Source organism: Nomascus leucogenys, chromosome 18 (assembly GCF_006542625.1).
Source record: "Nomascus leucogenys isolate Asia chromosome 18, Asia_NLE_v1, whole genome shotgun sequence".
Lineage (NCBI taxonomy): Eukaryota > Metazoa > Chordata > Mammalia > Primates > Hylobatidae > Nomascus > Nomascus leucogenys.
In genome coordinates, this window is record NC_044398.1 from 23,567,625 (window position 1) to 23,588,180 (window position 20,556).

Here is a 20,556-nt window from a genome sequence, read left to right on the forward strand (position 1 = left end):
CTTAAAAAAAATAAATAAAAATAATTAATAAATGTTTTTATGTGTACTTTTAAAATGTGAGTCTTTACCTTTTAGAAATATATTCTCAAGTATTTATAGATAGAAAAGAGTTGAGATTTGTTTCAAAATAATTGAGATATGAGGTGGGGAGTACTGGATGGGGACATAAATGATACAAGATTGGCTATGATTTGATAATTGTTGAAAATGAATAATTGGTATATAGGAAATTCATATTATTCACTCTACCTTGGTGTATGTTGAAAATTTCCCAATGTAAGTTATTTTACTTTTTTAGAGACAGGGTTTTGCTATATTGTCTAGGCTGGGGTGCAGTGGCTATTCAGATGTGTGATTGTCATACAGTGTATTCTCAAACTCCTGGGCTCAAGTGATCCTCCTGCCTTAGCCTCCCTAGCAGCTGGGACTACAGGCCAATGTAGGAATATTTTTAGTGAAATAGAAAAAGGGTTCTTGGCTAGGTGCAGTGGCTCACACCTATAATCTCAGTGCTTTAAAAGGCCAAGGCAGGAGGATTACATAAGCCCAGGAGTTCAAGGCTGCTGTGGGCTATGATGGCACCACTGCACTCTAGTCTGGGTGACAGAGCGAGACTCTGTCTCTATAAAAAAAATAGTGGGGGTTTTAGCTCCCAAAAGGGTAAGGAAACACTGCTTTCACCTAATTTTGGGATTAAATCAGCCTTTCAGGAAGCCTCTGGCTTAGGTTAGTTGCTTCTCAGGAACTAGACCCAGAGTCCAACTGGCTTCTTGGAAGTAAAACAAATGTCACTTGCTGCTTTTCACACCAAAAGAAAATGCTCATTAGAATCAAGAAGTAGTCAGGCTATCTAAACAGCCATCATGTATTAAAATAGCAAAATATGCAAAGAGTTTGAGAAGATTTTCTTACTGTGCTCAACACTGGCTAGAATTCTATTTGCATGTAATGTTAAAATCTGAGCTTTACATTTTTAGAGAGATGTGAATAATTTAGAGAAGACCTAAAGAAAAACAACAAAAATGGTCAAAAAGTTTGAATATTTCCTTGTTTATAAAAGATGATTTAGAGTGGCAACGGAAAAACTAAAGATCACTTAGTACCAGACCTCAAATATAGGAACACTGATAAGGGCCTACTGCTCTCCATCTTCACTTGTAAGGGACCCACAGAATTCATCTTAAATTATCTCATCTCTCAAAAGGAGTTGGGCTAAATGATTGTTAAATCCACTTATGAGCTCTAAAACCCTATGATGCCCTGGTTTTTGACAGGTGCATTAGTTGAGAAAAACTTATTATCTCTATTTCTTTCCTTGTTTAAATACTCATAGCATAAATATTTAGATTAGATATAATGAAATATTTCCTTATGTGGGACCATCAGAGAATCAAATTAGAATCTATGAAATGTCCATTTTCCTCCTACCTTATCTTCCTGGCCCCTCCATCCTTCCCATATTACATTAAAATAGTTGAGTTGCAGTCTAGCCTGAAGGCAGGAGAGTGAGCAGGATGAATTATTTAATTCGTCTGATGATGCTATGATTGAACTATTTCTCATACACCAAAGATAGAAGGTTGTAAGTGTAATGCATCCCTTGCACCTAAGCCCTTAACTGGCCCCCTTCTCAAATGCTAAAGGGTAATTCTATCTCCATATTAACATTGGACCTACTGAGTAAATGAAGAACACCAAATGCAATCTGCAGAAAACCTGTTTAACATACACAGTTTAAGTATTAATTCTGAATTTCAGAACTACAAATTGCCTTGGCAGAAGTGACATATCTCGTACAGAAAGGAACATTTTGTAATATGGAAGAGGTGAGAAAAAATAGAGGGCGATATTGAACAAAATGTTTTATAATCATGTCTGTACTCTCATACTGTTATTTTCCACATATGGAAACTGAGGCATTTTCTTATGAAAAAAATTAACTTATAATGGAAAAGAACATGATAGGTAACAAAATCCTAAGAATTCTATAGAACTACAAATGAAACACAGAAACAGAATTTCTTAAATAGCATTTATTTTCTCTCAAAAAGCCTATTATGTACTAACAAGTGTTCCTCTAAATTATCAGAAAGGCATCACTACTAAAATTTTATACATATTTTTTATATGAGAAAGAATATTGGGTTACAATTTGAATTTCTCTTTATGATTTCTCTTAAAGTACAGAACTGCTATTAAAATGACTAATATTGCTAAAATGAAGGCCACTAAATTTTCCCATGAATTTCGGTGGAATGCCCAAAAATGGTGTTAAGATATGCAGAAGGGCCCATTTCAAGCAAAGCAATCTCTCCACCCCTTCATAAAAGATTTAAGCTAAAGAAAAAAAAAAAAAAAGAAAATCCAACAGCTGAAGACATTGGGCTATTTATAAATCTTCTCCCAGTCCCCCAGACAGCCTCACATGGGGGATGTAAACAGCTAACTAAAATATCTTTGAGACTCTTATGTCCACACCCACTGACACAAGTAGAGCTGTAACCACAGTGAAACTAGACTTTGGTTTCCTTTAGCAAGTGTGTGCCTATGATAGTAAACTGGAGTAAATGTAACAGTAATAAAACAATTTTTTAAAAAAATAAAAATTATACCTTTTTCTCCAACAAAAGGTAAAGACCACGTGAAGACATCCATAAAATTAGGCAACCAGTAAGGATGTGGAGAACAGTTAAACTGTCGAATATTCATCACATTATTTTCATACTTTAATACAGCAGCTGCAAGATAAGTTGAACATCAGTGTAACTATTTGTCATTAGCCTTAAAAATATAAAATACATAAAAGCAGAAAAATATTAAGAGGAAGGGAGATTAGGGGTGAGTGGAATCAGGGCTGGTAGAGGGAGGAAGAAACTAATTTTTAATAATAACACACGTTTTGTTTTTAACACTGTTATGTAGAACTATAACTATAGTCAGGTCTTCACATTACTAATGAAATTTCAAGATTCTTTCCAGAATGTTTGTTTTACTTTACAATCCAATGATGAACATACACTTTTACTAAATCCAAAATTGTGAAAACTCAGTTTTTAGAGGAAACACAGAATGGCAATGAGCAATTTTCTAGGTTTTTAAAGTTCATACAAATTGAGAATTTAAGATCTTTCTAGCTTCAGGCAACCTGAAAAGGATAGCTGAATGGTAATAAAGCAAACAAAAAAATCCCACCCATTTGGAACATTTTACTTATAAATGTATGAATATATTTGTTTCATTTAATATGGAAAATCAGACAAAACTACTACAAAGAAATATTTTACTTTGTTTAGAAAAAAAATCCCACTAAAACACCAAAAGAGAATATTATAACCAAACAATCCAAAGATAACATATTCATCCAATGTTTCAATATGTTGATATAATTAAAATCTTAAATGACCTACACAGATTTCAGTTACTGATTATATTACTGTATAGAACACTGGGTTAGAAGGCTGGATTCTCATCTAAACTATAGCACATACTAGCTGTGCAATGCTTGGTAAATTATTCAACTAATGTGTTTCTCATTTATAAAATAGGACTAATATGTCTACCCTGCCTACCACAGAAGTTTAAGATCAGACAATGCATTTCACATGAAAATACATAAAAGTATAAAACGTCTTGCAGATATAATTTTATGGTTACTTTTCATTTTAATGAAAAGCACTGAAATGCAAATGTTAAATTCCAAGATTTGTGATTTTGGCTAATAGAGAATCAAAAGTAATCCTGCTACATGTTACTGTTTACTAACTTAATAAGTATATGTTTGTTTCCCATATGAAATTCCCATCTGAAATAAAAGTATTTTAAATTATATGCTTTGATAATCAGTTCAAAGTGGGAAAAAAAGGTATTTTAAGTTAGCCTCAAAAATTATGAGCTGATACCAAGCTTTCAGATCTTTTGTAAGGGAGAAAAGAGAAAAAAATCTAGAAAATTGCCTTATGGATAGAATGAAAAATTACAAACATACCCACACAACGCAAACACTCAAACCATTAACACTATTTATGTACAGACTCAGAACTACAAAGAGACATTTGATTTTTGATAAGACAGTCAATGGTTTGAGTTTCTTTTCTAAGTACTAAAAAAAATCCATCCCTTAACCTCCTGAGTCAAACCAACAAAGGACAATCAGTAAGGCAGTACTCAACTGGACACTGAACACTAGCTCCCTTAATACTAACAAGAGGAAGCCACAGTTGAGGAATTAGAGCACTGGTAGAAAGTTAAATTTAACACTTGGTTCTGTTTTTGAGAATGGAATCAGGGCAGGGGCGCAGTGGCTCAGGCCTATAATCCCAGCACTTTGGGAGGCTGAGGCAGGCAGATCACTTGAAGTCAGGAGTTCAAGACAAGCCTCGTGAACATGGTGAAACCTCATTCTATAAAAATATAAAAATTAGCTGGGCGAGGTGGCAGGTGCCTATAATCCCAGCTGTTAGGGAGGGCTGAGGCAAGAGAATCGCTTGAACCCAGGACGCAGATGTAGCAGTCGGCCGAGACTGCACCACTGCATTCCAGCCTAGGCAACAGAGCGAGACCCTGTCTCAAGAGAAAGAATGGAATCAAAACTTAGATATGTTTCTTCTCAAAAATGAAGTCATATTTCATAAGATATCTATAGTATAAGTTCTTGTAGCATATTCTGTACCCAAGTTATCCAGCATGCTACTGTCTGGTCGCAGGCAAATGTTTTAATCTTTTAACTGTCACCTCTCACCATCCAAAAAACTTCCTCTGTTCCTCTTTTGAACTTACACCATGACCCTTATTTAGCAATGACCTCATTCTCTCTCTAAATGTCCTTTTTAAAGTCTTTAACCTTCTGTTCTTTCCTCTTGGCACATCCACTCCAGTCTGATCCTGAAGCTATGGCATAGTCAACTGAATTCCAGACATGTCAAGACAGAAGAGAAGCTGGCCTCTTAATATCATCTTCCAAAGACGTAAACTACATAAACATACCCAATCTCATCTTCAATGTCCTTGGCACATACTTAACTAGATTAAGACCCTTTGGCACTTTCTGTCAATAAACTATATTCAAAATAAAATGAAATCCAATTACTATAGACAGGTCAAATTTTCAGGGAAGGTGGGGAAATGAAAATCTCTGGAACGGAAGGCAAAGGAAAAATGTAGGAAAAAGAAAGAGAAGAATGTATCCCTCAAATGAGATGAAACTGGATTAATTTAAAAAAAAGCTCAAATACAAATCTTCATGGGGCAGTGATAAGACTGTGGAGGTAAAAGAAGGAAATAAGAAAGGGAAAGAGAACCTAGATCAGTGAACATAAAACAAGAAACATGATAAACTAAACAAGTAGACAGTGCAAATAAAATCATCAAAGCAGCAGCAGCTTAATACAAATAAGAAAACATCCTCAATAAGGGAAAAGATTTAAGAAAGGGGAGTCTGAGAAAATCATGTTTGGTTTTGCTTGATGCATTTAACTCAGAGCACGTTTTACAAAACGGCTTTTCCAAGAAACAAGTTGTGGAATGGGGTTACATATTACTTAGCTTCACATTTTGGATTTTTATTTATTGTTCTCTCCCCTCCATCTTACAGTTATTTATAAAGAAATCTAGATACTAATAGTTTCAAACAACACCCCTTTTTTATTATATTAAAAAAGTCAATTAAAATACTAAGTTGTTTAACAATTTTTTTATCAACAATATCTTACCTTTATTATTGTAGACATCTAAGTAATTAGGTGCCGAAAAAATTGTTATTAATGAAGGGAACCCTGTAGTTTGACTTTTTCTGTACATTCTATAGCTGCAAAACAAATAGCTTAATATGCATCGTAAAGCATCAATCATGGTTACTAACTTTGATTTATATTTTAGGTGTTAATTTGGGTCAGGGAAACAGAATTCTTACCCTGCATCTTGAGCTTCATGAGCTCTAATAATCGATAACAAATTATTGTTTTGCAAAAATTCACACACTGCTGGATAGCTGTGGGGGAAAAAGAGTAAATTAAGTAAAATAATGGTTTTTCTGTATGAAGCATATGCTATGTTAACAACTAAAATGTGATTAATCTTGCATATTTTTCCTTACTTATAAAAATAAGAACATCCTCGAACTGTATTGTGACTAAAATGTTCCTGTGATTTTTCATTTCCAAAATCTTCAGAAGGATCGGACCATAACAAGTCACACATTGGTCCAAATGCAGGTGGCTCTTTGAATCTATCTAACTGTGAAAGAAAGAACAGAAGTAACTCATCAAAAAGTAAGGACAAAATGTGCATTAAAATACTAATATTGTATTCAAAGTTGATACCAACTTTGAATACAGTTCATACTATATTATTGTGAATAAATAGAAGCTATTTCCTTAAGATATCAGTATATTAATTTTTACCATTACCTAATCTTGGCAGTGAAGAGAAGTTTGAAACTTCTACTCTACTCAACAATGTACTATAAATAGAAATCAATCTTGGAAGTAAAATATATACTTACTCTCCTAATATCATCCAGTGTGTGTATTTCTGGTGAAAGTCCACCATGAACACAAAGAAACTGTTGGTTTAAAAGTGCAGCAAGAGGCAAACTATCAAAAGCTTCCATACAAGCTTCATAGACTCTTTCTGAATACTTAATTTTACCTAGAAAAACAAAAAACTAATTGAAAATTACATTACTGGTTGACCATTTTAAACATATATATTAGATTTTTATTTCTTGTTCTCTCCCCTCCTTTATATCTTATAGCTATTTATAATGAAATTGAGATAGTTACAGTTTCAACTGCAGTAATAACCCAGATAGATAGACAGACAGACAGACAGATGGCAAGAAAATTATAGAGACAGTAAACAGCAAAGTGGTGGCCAGGGCTTCAGAGTGAAGGGGTGACTATAAAAAGGTAGTGAGAGAACTTATAGCATGATAAAACTTTTCTGTATCATGATAGTAGTAGTGGGCAACTCTATGTAGCGTCAAAAGTCACAGAAGTAAATACCACAGAGAATAAATTTTACTGCACACAATTTTTTTTTAAGGAAAGCATCTGGCCGGGCGCGGTGGCTCACGCTTGTAATCCCAGCACTTTGGGAGGCCGAGGCGGGCGGATCACGAGGTCAGGAGATCGACACCATGGTGAAACCCCGTCTCTACTAAAAATACAAAAAATTAGCCAGGCATGGTGGCGGGTGCCTGTAGTCCCAGCTACTCGGAGAGGCTGAGGCAGGAGAATGGCATGAACCCGGGAGACGGAGCTTGCAGTGAGCCGAGATCGCGCCACTGCACTCCAGCCTGGGTGACAGAGCGAGACTTCGCCTCCAAAAAAAAAAAAAAAAAAGGAAAGCATCTTCCCCTATAAGAATCAACAAAAATATGCAATGTTATCAGTCTTATGAAGACAAAATATTTGCTCTCTCTCAAACTATTCTCAATGATATTATGTCTTATGAAGCAAAATATTTGCTCTCTAAAATTATGTTATTCAGCAGAAAAGTCATCAAGCATTGTTAAGAATAAGTAAGTCAAATCTCTAAAAACAGGCCAGGCACGGTGGCTCACGCCTGTAATCCCAGCACTTTGACAGGCCAAAGCAGGCAGATCACTTGAGGCCAGGAGTTCGAGACCAGTCTGGCCAACAGGGCAGAACACTGTCTCTACTAAAAATACAAAAATTAGCCAGGCATGGTGGTGTGCACCTGTAATCCCAGAGACTCAATGGGTGAGGCACGAGAATCACTCGACCCCAGGAGGTGGAGGCTGCAGTGAGCCGAGATTGTGCCACCTGCACTCCAGCCTGGGCAACAGAGCAAGACTCTGTCTCAGAAAAAAAAAAAAAAAAAGAAAGAAAGAAATCTCTTAAAAACAGCTCAACCCTTCACCTTTATCGGCCAAATAAGGCAAAATTAGAACTGTACTTGAGGTTAAAATCATTTTAATACTTGCTTTATTTTATTCTAAGAGTCAATGACTACTTTATTCTTATTATAGGCAAGATGACTACATCATCACAACAAAATTCAAGGTTCATCCAATTTTTCTGAAAAATAAAAGATAATAGCATGCTCATGTCAGAAAAGCTGAGGGGTTCCTCTTGTCTACAATGAATACTTTAAAATGGGCAGTGAAGCAGGAAGCCAATATAGAAACACAAGAAAGACAAAACTCTACCAAATCAAACTATCATTTACTTTTAGAGAGATATCATGCACTTTCATTTGCTCCTTTACAACTTTAAATTCCTATTTTGGTTTTGATGAGATTTTGGTAGGTGGTTTGTTATTTATCTAGGCAAAGAAAAAGAACTTAGTTCCCATTTCCTGTTTTAATACTGTAATATTCAAGTATTAAAAAAACTACATATATATATATCCAGCAACCAGAGATTCTAAACTGGTAGTGTGCTAATGACTCTGTTTTCTAGCACTGTGGTTTAATAAAAATTCTAATTTGACTGCTTTTAGGTCAAGCATGCACTTTCCAGGTCTTATCTTATTCATTTAGGTTAACTGCCTGATCCTTGAAGTTATAAGAGTATGCCACTTCTGCCACTACCCATCACTGTATTTTTCTCCTTTTGCTGCAAATCTCTACTTAATATGACCTTTATTGGATCATGTTTTGAGTCTCAAAACGTTGAAATTATTTCTGCTTTTAGAATTCAATTCTACCCAATACAGTCATGAATATTAACTCAAAAAGCACAAAGACAGGCCAGGCACGGTGGCTCACACCTGTAATCCCAGCACTTTGGGAGGACAAGGCAGGTGGATTACTTGAGGTCAGGAGTTAGAGACCAGCCTGGCCAATATGGTGAAACCCCGCCTCTACTAAAAATACAAAAATTAGCAGGACGTGGTGGCACATGCCTGTAATTTCAGCTACTTGGGGGGCTAAGGCAGGAGAATGCTTGAACCCGGGAGGAGGAGGTTGCTGTGAGCCGAGATTGTACCACTGCACTCCAGCCAGGGCGACAGAGCGAGACTGTCTCAAAAAAAATAAAAATAATAAAAAAGCACAAAGGTTTGAGGTGTGAAAAAGGCCTAATCTTGTTCTGTAACATATGGTTACTTACAGGTATTAGATTACCATTACTGTAATAATTTGAGAGAGAAAAGGGATAAACATTGCAGGTTAAGAATTTGACCAACTGTACCTGACTAGTCTTAAAACAATGATATAAAAAAAAACCAAAAAATTTAAAAAAGAATTTCAATCATTAATAGCATGATTGAAATGATCTGCAATGGTAACAGGATAAACAATTTGTTAGGATTCCTCACAGGAATGCCTCAAGATTGAAGGATAAAAATCTCCAATGCAAAATAACATTTTTTTTCTTTTGGTTTTTATTTTTTCCTGTTAGAAAAAATATATACATTTTTTTTTTCCTGAGACAGAGTTTCGCTCTTGTTGCCCAGGCTGGAGTACAATGGTGTGATCTTGGCTCACTGCAACCTCCGCCTCCCAGGTTCAAGTGACTCTCCTGCCTCAGCGTCCTGAGTACCTGGGATTACAGGCACATGTCACCAGGCCTGGCTAATTTTTGTATTTTTAGTAGAGATGGGGTTTTGCCGTGTTGGCCAGGCTGGTCTCGAACTACTGACCTCAGGTGATCCACCCACCTCGGCCTCCCAAACTGCTAGGATTACAAGCATAAGCCACCGTGCCCGGCTTAGAAAAATTAATTTTAACATTAAAACTTATATATAAAACTCTAAGTATGTTTGTAAAAGTTAAACATAATAGGAAATTCTGAAATGAAAACTTTTTTTTTTTTTTTCAGACAGGGTCTGACTGTATTGCCCAGGCAATTGCCCGTGCAGTGGCACAATCTCAGCTCACTACAACCTCCAATTCCCAGGCTCAAGCGATCCTCCCATCTCAGCCTCCTGAGTAGCTAGGACTACAGGAGTGTGCCGCCACACCCAGCTAATTTTTTTTTTTTTGTATTTTTGGTGGAGATGGGGTTTCATCATGTTGGCCAGGCTGGTCTCCAACTCCTGAGCTCAGGCAATCCGCCTGCCTGGGCCTCCCAAAGTGCTGGGATTACAGGCATGAACCACCATGCCCCACCAAAAACTTCTTAATACCATTAAACACCAGAGAGTGCTTGACAACTTTCCTCAAAGCTTTATGTGTGGACATGAAATCTGTCCTTACATGTTGCACTGTAAAGTCTTCAAAACTCTTACTACCCACATAAGTACAAAAGAATACTGAGGAAGTGAAAACATTTCTCCTGGCAGTACTCACATTCCTGCTTAAAGGTAAAATATTCAGTAAGGTGTCTGCATTCATGGTTGCCTCTCAGAAGAAATAATGTGCTTGGGTATAGAATCTTCAGAACCCATAAATACAAGACACACTGCAAAAGAAAATTTTTCTAGTGAATTTATCTTGTATTTTTGTTTAATGAAGCTGCTTGATCTTTTGCTCCTTTTCCTCTATTACCCTTACCATCCTCTATTATCTTTCTTTGTCCCTTACTAAAATTATAAGCACCACAAAATCACAGATTTTGTCATCTTATTCACTTTTGATTCTCCACTCCCAGAAAAGTACCTAGCAAATAGGAGAAGAGCAATAAATATTTGTTGAATGAACGAGTCAAACAATCTACTTAACTACTTTGGATTTACAGACTGCCCAATATAAAAACAATTAGCACACTGGTCTACAGATTTGTATTAGTAAACAAAATAACACTGTCAAAATAACAGCAGCTAACATTTATTAAGTACTTACAATATGTGAAGCACTATATAATTAATTCCCCTAATTTATTCCTCAAACAACACTATGAAGTATGTAATATCATCTTTATTTTACAAATGAGAAACTGAAGCAAAGATCTTAAGTAACTTGTCCAAAACCACAAAACTTCTAAGCGATGGAGATAGGATTCTGATCCTCTGATCTTAAGCATTATGCCATGCTGCCCATGAAGGGAAGGTCCATGTTTTATGTTTCTTTCATTGATTATGAATATTGCCTTACATATGGTAAGTGCTTATTATCTGAACTAATTCAATGCAAATGTAATTTTTCAAATAAAAATATTATTAAACATAGCAGATGCTATTCTCTAAATAGATTTAACATAAGAGACTCACATTTTACTTATTTGCTTAAAAAAGGAAGAACTATTTGATATGGAAATAAGCATGGTTTATATAATCATATGCAAAAAGAAAAAACAAACTTTTTTATTTTTAGAGACAAGGTCTCACTGTCACCCAGGTTGGAGTGCAATGGCACAATTACCGCTCACTGCAGCCTCGAGCTTCTGGGCTCAAGAAATCCTCCTACCTCAGTCTCTTGAGCAGCTGGGACTACAGGCACATGCCACCAGGCCCAGCTAAGTTTTTATATCTTTTTGTGGAGACAGGGTTTCACCATGTTTCCCTGGCTGGTCTGGAACTCCTAGGTTCAAGCAATCTGCCTGACTTGGCCAACCTGTGCTGGGATTACAGGTGTGAGCCACCACACCCAACCAAACTTTATTGTTAATAAATTAAAGTATATTTAAACGTGTAACTATTCACACCCTTCATTTTATTCACAAGGGAAAAAAGTAATAAAATTAGGGAAATAATCTGTTCTCAATGCTTATTTTGATTATTTGTTATTTTCCTTTTATAACAACAAAATGTATTAAAAGAGTCGGCTACATCCAGGCACGGTGGCTCACGCCTGTAATCCCAGCACTTTGGGAGGCCGAGGCAGGCAGATCACCTGAGGTTAGGAGTTCGAGACCAGCTTGACCAACATGGCAAAACCCCATCTCTATTAAAAATACAAAAACTAGCCGGGAGTGGTGGTGGGCACCTGTAATCCCAACTACTCAGGAGGCTGAGGCAGGAGAATCTCTTGAACCTGGGGGGCAGAGGCTGCAGTGAGCTGAGATCACGCCACTACACTCCAGCCTGGGTGACAGTGAGAGTCCATCTCAATTAAAAAAAAAAAAAAAAAAAAAGAGTCAGCTACAAAACAATCTTATACAAGGACATGCACACCAACTTAGTTACCAAATAAGCTTCATAAAACTGTTTATTTTATTGTTTTGGTCAAATGCCTGAAATTTTTTTGTTAAGATGGGCCATTTTCTGATTTGCCTGAAGCCCTGTGATAATTTGGGAAAAGTTGACGAGGCTAATAATCAACTATCAGCAGGAGGAAGAAGAACTCAAAATAGCAAAATTCCTAAGGGAAGCAGGACGGACAGAGTCTAGAACTTCCTTTCACTCTGAGAATCCTAGCACACCTCAGAAAAAAAGGTATATTGGAAACACTGGAGAAGGAGATATAAACAACAGTAACCAATGTAAATTCATCAGGTAAGGTTTCAGTATATACTAGGAAAGGTGGTTAAAAGCACATGCTTGGAGTCACATTGCCTGGCTATGCTGTTTACTAATAATACCTTGGGCAAGTTACTTAACCTCTCTAAGCCTCAGGTTCCTCATTTATAAAATGAATAAAACAACAGTACTTACCTCATTAATATTATTGTGAGGATTAATCGATATGTCTTCAGTGCCTAGAACATGCTTAGAACATATTAAATGTGCAACACAGGTATCTATTGGTAGAAATTTGACCCCACAATTCTACCTCTAGGAATTTGTCCTACAAAAATAATCAGGCAAGTATGTAAAGATGTATGAATAATATGACTCATTAAAGCATCATTTGTAAAGGAAAAAAACTGAGAACATCTTCAGTGTCTAACAACAAGGAATTAATTAATTATGGTTTGTTTATTAGATGGAAAACAATGTAGATATTAAAATGATGGTACAAGTTTATATTTACTGACTTGGAAAGATATTTGGTGTAGGGATATATGAAAAAGCAAGTTACAGAAAATATTATAATATGATCCCCTTCTCATTAAAAAAAGAAAGAAAATGTATATGTTGGAAAATACATACTGTTCTACATTTACTGCATTTTATTTATATAATTTAAAAAGATGGCAGGGCAACGTGGCTCACATCTGTAATCTCAACACTTTGGGAGTCCAAGGCAGGAGGATCACTTGAGTCCAGGAGTTCAAGACCAGCCTGGGCAACATAGGAAACTCCATTGCTGCGAAAAAATTAAAAATTAGTCTAGACATGGTGGTGTGCACCTGTGGTCCCAGCTATTTGAGAGACTGGGACAGAAGGATCCCTTCAGCCCAAGAGGTCAAGGCTACATTGAGCCATGCTGGTGCCACTGTACTCCAGCATGGGCTACAGAGTAAGACCCTGTCTCAAAAAAAAGAAAAAGAAAGAAGAAAAAGGAGCAAAGGAACCATCTACTGTTAAGTGATAATCAAAAGGTCATTTTAATGCCTCATGTTTTTAAAAACAAATTAATACTTTCCAAATACACAAAGATTCCATAGGATATACTTGAGTCTTAATAGCTACACAAGGAGAAACAGAAGCACTAGGGCTCAAGCAATAAAAAAATCACAATATACTTTATTTAATCAGAGAGAATTCAAGTAATCTTTTTTCACATGGTTTAATGCCTTTAGGGGCAAGAGAGATAAATAGCACTAACTTTTTAAGGCCACTAGTTAACAGGGCAATAAGGACCCCTCAGTCAGTTCATAAATTCCACCGGGAAAAAAATGGCAATTATAATTATATAAACAGAGTTATACAAAGAAATTTATTTGAATTGTTTGAAAGACAGAACAGGAATAAATAGTAGCTTTTCATAAAAACTTCAGAATATGCAGAGTTATTAAAAAAACCTAACACAGGTACTTGTGAAAACTAGGATTAAGGGAAAGCATCTATGTTAACACTTAACAGCAAATCAAATGAGTTTATGATTATTACCTCTATACTAAAATAACCTCTGTCCACATAATCGCCAAGAAAAAGGTATCGCGTATTAGCAGGTGATCCTCCTACTTCAAAAAGTTTCATCAGATCAAAAAATTGGCCATGGATGTCACCACACACTGAAACAAGAAGATTATTAGATAAGGGAAAAAAATCTCTAAAATAACAAATTTTAGTTAAGTTAAAACATATTTTACGTAAGACATAGTATAAATGCTATCAAGAAATGTCTGAGAAGGAAGTAGACTATGAAGAGTCACGAGTAGGATGATGTGTAACCAAGTGTTCATGTGCTCAAGATCTAGAAAAAGATGTAACAGAAATAACGAAATTTGTGGTCAGTGACAAACTGAAATCTACATTTATAAAGATCGTCTCTAGGACTCCAAGGATGTGTTTTAAGTTTCAAGATGACAAAATTACAATGGTGGCAGTTAAAATATCCATTCTAACTCAATACTTTCTGTTGCTCTCTAAATGGTCACTTTTGGTATCTGATATGACATCAAGGTATTTGACCCTAACAATTGAAAGCAAAGTAAGTATTGATCAAATTGAAGTATGGCCAACACAGTTGATGAAACCTTCACAAAAGCATATTAGATTAACTTCTACACTCCGATTATTTAGAATCATGTCTATTCACTGAAAACAGGCAATCATTTTTAAGTATGGAAAATAATTTGAAATTCAAGATAATGTCCAAGTAATATTGATTTAGCATACAGTATCATTGAAAACAGTTAAGTTGTAAATCCAGGCAACTAAATAATGACATAAAACATGAATAAGCTTACCTGTGATTGGAGCTTCTACCTCTATCATGGTTTTCTCTCTCCGAAGGATGGCAGCACCCTCATTGATAATTCTAAGCGCAATTTCTTCATCTACTCGACCTTCTTTCACCAAGTGGTTCTTCAGAACATCAACCCTGGGTATCCCATCCAAATCAAATACTTCTTCAGATGTCAAGCGATGTGTTGGGGGGAAAGGGACAGCTGCAAATTTTTTTTAATTAATAAAAAATAAGTCACCAAAAATACATTAACTTAAAAACTAATAATTGGATCTAGATAAGAGTAAAAATTGTAAAGCAGGGATTTTTCTTTCTTCTTCATTTATTGGGTAGAAGTGTTTTTCTAAATAGTAAGCAAATTATACCACTTTTAAAGCTATTTAGACTAACATATTCTTTGTTGAGAATTATTAGAGAAATGAGTTGTCTCACAAAATTAAGTTCTTTCAGGATAACCAAAACTTTTTTAAGCCAAAACATTTTTAGGCAGAACTCTCAAAATATTGTATCATAGTATTAGATATTCTTTACCTTAAATGAAGTACAATAAATACAATTGAATGCTGGGAGTAGCGGAGCATGTCTGTAATCACGACTACTTGGTAGGCTGGGGCAGGAGGATCACTTGAGGCCAGAAACTGGAGACCAGCCTGGGCAACACAGCGAGACACCATCTCAAAAATACCCCACAACACTTTAATACCAAATAAGCCTAACTAGAAAGAAAACCCAAATACAAGGTGATTTACCATGTTCCTTTCTAATAAGAACATAAAAAGAATGTTTTCTGACCAACTTGACTATACGCTTTTAGAGATATAGACCAAACACCAGATGTTTACTTCTGAAATGCAAATTAATTTAGTAGGCTTAAAATAATAAATCATAATTTCAAAATATTGATTTTTCTGCTACCTTACGTAATGTTTCACAAAACACTTTCATTCAAAATCTTTATGCATATATTCGAAACCAGTGCATTCCTTATCATTGGAGTGACTTTGATTCACCTAACACACATTCTGAAAGCAAATCATCTTCATTTCCATCTAAACTGTTTGAGATACAGCACTTTTTGCAAATGTGTAAAATGTTACCACTGCAAATTTATCCCTGTAATTTTTTTTTTTTTTTTTGAGATGGAGTCTTGTTCTGTCGCTCAGGCTGGAATGCAGTGGCGTGAACTCGGCTCACTGCAGCCTTCGCCTCCCGGGTTCAAGGGATTCTCCTGCCTCAGCCTCCTGAGTAGCTGGGATTACAGGCATCCGCCATCACGCCCAGTTTATTTTTGTATTTTTAGTAGAGACCCGATTTCACCATGTTGGCCAGGCTGGTGTCGAACTCCTGACTTCAGGTGATCTGCCCGCCTTGGCGTCCCAAAGTTCTGGGATTACACACATGAGCCACTGCACCTGGCCTATCCCTACAAATTTAACCAAAAGTTCCCATTTCATCATAGTTAAGTAGTTGGTTTCTTTACTCCTTAGTACATATTTATGATTTCTGTAAGAAATCACCAACTGTACTGTTTTTAAGTGATATTTGTTGAGTGGAATGGAAAACATGAACGTCTATTTTAATGGCAACTAAGCACAATTTTGAGGTCATATACGTAGGAAAAATTACTATATAGTAAGTTTTTCTTATTCCTTTTTTACTGAATCCAACAAGTAAATCTTTACGCATTCAAAATCAGCTTGGACTGAAGCAGTTTCAGGCTCTTTACTGAACAGTACTTTGTTTTTCAAAATAAAGAAAGTGAGAGAGAAATGTACACTAGGAGTCTAATAAATATAGACTGAAATGTAAGGCAGTTCCCTCTTTCCATTTTTTTTTTTTTTTTTTTTTTTTTTTTTTTTTAGAAAAATAGGCCGGGTGCACGCCGGGCGCGGTGGCTCACACTTGTAATCCCAGCACTTTGGGAGGCCGAGGCGGGCGGATCACGAGGTCAGGAGATCCACACCACGGTGAAACCCCGTCTCTACTAAAAACACAAAAAATTAGCTGGGCGTGGTGGCGGGCGCCTGTAGTCCCAGCTACCCGGAGAGGCTGAGGCAGGAGAATGGCGTGAATCCGGGAGGCGGAGCTTGCAGTGAGCCGAGATCGCACCACTGCACTCCAGCCTGGGTGACAGAGCGAGACTCCGTCTCAAAAAAAAAAAAAAAGAAAAATAGGCCGGGTGCAGTGACTCACACCTGAAATCCCAGACTTTGGGAGGCCAAGTCCAGTGGATCATTTGAAGTCAGGAGTTCAAGAGCAGCCTGGCCAACATGGTGAAAGCCCATCTCTACTAAAAACACAAACATTAGCTAGGCATGGTGGCGCATGCCTGTAGTCCCAGCTACTCGGGAGGGTGACGCAGGAGAATCACTTAAATACGGGGAGGCGGAGGTTGCAGTGAGCCTAGACTACACCACTGCACTTCCAGCCTGGGCGACAGAGTGAGACTCCATCAAATATATATATATCTGAGCATATGGTATACGGTATTTTCCTGATGCTTTAGGGTCATCATTGTAATTATCAATTATTACAGAGAAGCTTGGAAATGTGCAGAACCAACTGCTCCTTTACATTTCAACTTAAAGTAACCAAAAAAAAAAAAAAACTAGGTTAGATTCATATCAATTACCTAAGAAAGAATATAATCACATTCTCATACCAGGAGAAAACATTGAGGAAGAACTCAATCCTTTACAAATGAGGTAAGAACTAAGGCAGAGAGATGCCAACCATTTCTAAAAGACTGAAATCACTAATCCCTCTTTTTTTTAATTTGCTATCTAGTAAAATAAAACTGGACCTTGTTTATTTTCCCTTCACAAGAAAAATGTATTACCATTACTTTTTACTCATCTAGAATAAGGCATTAAAATATATTTTACCCCCAAATATAGCAATGTCAAGATTCTAATAAAATAAAAGCCTCAAAGAATGTTTTTACCAACCAAAGATTAAACAAACCATTATATATGCTATAACCAAATTTGCCCTCATGGTAGAGTAATTGTGTAAAAAATAAACATTTTTAATGAACTGATTACTAAATAAATCAAGTGTTACTTTTGGGACATTATAAAAATGAGGTTAAATATCTCTTACTAATAAACACAAATTTCTGAGATCAAGATAGAATCAGTTTTTTCACCAGGTCAGATAATTTCTTTTTTTTTTTTTTTGGCACTCTACTTGGGAAAAGAAACACTATTTAAGATGCTGCGTTCTGGCCGGGTGCAGTGGCTCACGCCTGTAATCCCAGCACTTTGGAAGGCCAAGGCGGGCAGATCATGAGGTCAAGATTTTAAGACCACCCTGGCCAACATGGTGAAACTCCGTCTCTACTAAAAATACAAAAATTAGCTGGGTGTGGTGGTGCACGCCTGTAGTCCTAGCTACTCGGGAGGCTGAGGCAGGAGAATCACTTGAATCCAGGAGGCAGAGGTTGCAGTGAGCCAAGATCGTGCCACTGCACTCCAGCCTGGTGACAGATTGAGACTCAGCCTCAAAAAAAAAAAAAAACTGTGTTCTACATGATGAATATTTCCTATTTATTTATTTATTTTGAGACAGAGTCTCACTCTTGTCTCCCAGGCTGGAATGCAGTGGCGAGATCTCGGCTCACTACAACCTCCACCTCCTGGGTTCAAGCGATTCTCCTGCCTCAGCCTCCCAAGTAGCTCGGATTACAGGCACCTGCCACCACATCCGGCTAATCTTTGTATTTTTAGTAGAGACAGGGTTTCACCATGTTGGCCAGGCTGGTCTCAAACTCCTAACCTCAGGTGATCCGCCTGCCTCGGCCTCCCAAAGTGTTAGGATTACAGGCGTCAGCCACTGCGCCTGGCCTGGATGATATATACTTCCTAACAATCAACAACATAATTCCACTAATTGCTGAATTCTGTTCAAAACATAGAACTTCCTAAAAATCCACCTATGAGACCACTCCCTACTTCCCCCTCAGCCAGACACAAGTGGTACTGCATATTTTCACGCACACTGTGAATGCTCTACTTCAAGTCACACTGAAGAACTATAATGTATTCACCTGAAAGTATAAACTGACTCCATGCCACAGTTAGTTATCTAAAGACCTATACTTTCCTATTTATTTTTCAACTCAAGGCACACTTCTACATTTCAAAACCAGCTGGGACAGCTTTTTAAAATGTGTACAGATTGAGTGGTAGAAAAACATCACCTACTCATGAGTAAAGGTAGATGAAAGCTACAGGGAATCAATGTTAACACTGAAAATAAAAATAGGCACTTTCAAATGAGTATGTTTTGGCTGGGCACAGAGGCTCACCCCTGTAATCCCAACACTTTGGGAGGCTGAGGTGGGTGGATCACTTGAGGTCAGGAATTCAAGACCAGCCTGGCCAACATGGTGAAACTCCATCTCTACTAAACACACAAAAAATTAGCCAGACGTGGTGGCCATATGCCTGCTGTCCCAGCTACTCAGGAGGCTGAGGCAGGAGAATCACTTGAACCGAGGAGGTGAAGGTTGCAGTGGGCCGAAATCATGCCAGCGCATTCCAGCCCGGGTGACAGAGTGAGACTCCGTCTAAAAATAAAAAATAAAATTAAAAAAATTTTAATTTATCAGCAAATAAGAGCAAAAAGGCATGTATAGTATTGTTTCGCAAGTGGAGAAAGGAGCTTCAGCAGGAGACCTGACGGGGCAAAAGATAACTGACCAAATAGAATTTGGCCTAAAATAAGTTGCTCAATAGAGAGTTAAAATTTTTTTTCATCAAAAATTAATTCTCTGGCCAGGAGGGGTGGCTCATGCTTGTAGTCCCAGCACTTTGGCAGGCCAAGGCAAGTAGATCACTTGTGGTCAGGAGTTCAAGACCATCCTGGCCAACATGGTGAAACCCCATCGCTACTAGAAATACAAAAATTAGCCAGGCGTGGTGTCGCACCTGTAGTCCCAGCTACTTGGGAGGCTAAGGCACAAGAATCGCTTGAACCTGGTTGGCTGGAGGTTGTAGTGACCTGAGATTATGCCACTGAACTCCAGCCTGGGCGATAGAGACTCTATCTCAAAAAAAAAATTAATTCTCAACTACTATTTTGTTTTGCAACTCCTAAAGCATTTTAAAGCATTTCCATATAGTTTTCAAGCTTTTTAAAGGTTTTGCTTTTTTATTTCTAATTCATCTTCAGCCAATTATTTCTACTTTTTTCTTTTTTTTGAGACAGGGTCTTGCTCTGTTGCTCAGGCTGGAGTGCAGTGGCGCGATCTCTGCTCACTGCAAGCTCTGCCCCCCAGGTTCATGCCATTCTCCTGCCTCAGCCTCCCGAGTAGCTGGGACTACAGGCGCCTGCCACCATGCCCAGCTAATGTTTTTGTATTTTTAGTAGAGAAGGGGTTTCACAGTGTTCGACAGGATGGTCTCTATCTCCTGACGTGATCTGCCCGCCTCGGCCTCCCAAGGTGCTGGGATTACAGGCGTGAGCCACCGCGCCTGGCCTATTTCTACTTTTCCAGAGTTTTTTTTTTTTCGCCTCCATACATACTTTTTCCTCCTAAGTTTCAGACTATGTTTCCTTACTTTTCTATATTTGCGATAGGGAAAAACCAGAAAACAAATGTATATAAATGCAATATAAATAGTCAACAACTGAAATGGCTAATAATAGAGGATTTGTTGGAACAACCTAAAGAGCTACAAAATCTGCCGGGTGTGATAGCTCACGCCTGTAATCCCAACACTTTGGGAGGTCGAGGCAGGTGGATCACCTGAGGTCAGAAGGTTGAGACCAGCCTGGCCAACATGGTGAAACCTTGTCTCTACTAAAAACCCAAAAATTAGCTGGGCATGGTGGCGCACGCCTGTAATCCCAGCTACTCAGGAGGCTGAGGCAGGAGAATCGCTTGAATCTGGCGGGCGGAGGTTGCAGTG

The 20,556-nt window shown here is 37.4% G+C and overlaps 1 protein-coding gene across 5 annotated transcripts in view; it reads right to left on the minus strand.

Annotated features, from left to right (window-relative positions):
- Positions 1-20,556, minus strand: part of PPP3CB (protein phosphatase 3 catalytic subunit beta) — a 59,102-nt gene that overhangs the window by 27,578 nt on the left and 10,968 nt on the right. For 4 of the 5 annotated variants that reach the window (XM_030798238.1, XM_030798237.1, XM_030798235.1 and 1 more), the window contains exons 2-9: positions 14,643-14,843; positions 13,840-13,964; positions 10,256-10,367; positions 6,500-6,645; positions 6,092-6,231; positions 5,909-5,986; positions 5,709-5,803; positions 2,613-2,738 (exon numbers count right to left, since the gene is read on the minus strand). In XM_030798238.1, coding sequence (XP_030654098.1) covers positions 2,613-2,738; positions 5,709-5,803; positions 5,909-5,986; positions 6,092-6,231; positions 6,500-6,645; positions 10,256-10,367; positions 13,840-13,964; positions 14,643-14,843 — 1,023 coding nt within the window. The remainder of the gene's footprint in view (positions 1-2,612; positions 2,739-5,708; positions 5,804-5,908; positions 5,987-6,091; positions 6,232-6,499; positions 6,646-10,255; positions 10,368-13,839; positions 13,965-14,642; positions 14,844-20,556) is intronic. The other variant, XM_030798236.1, reaches the window with a different exon arrangement.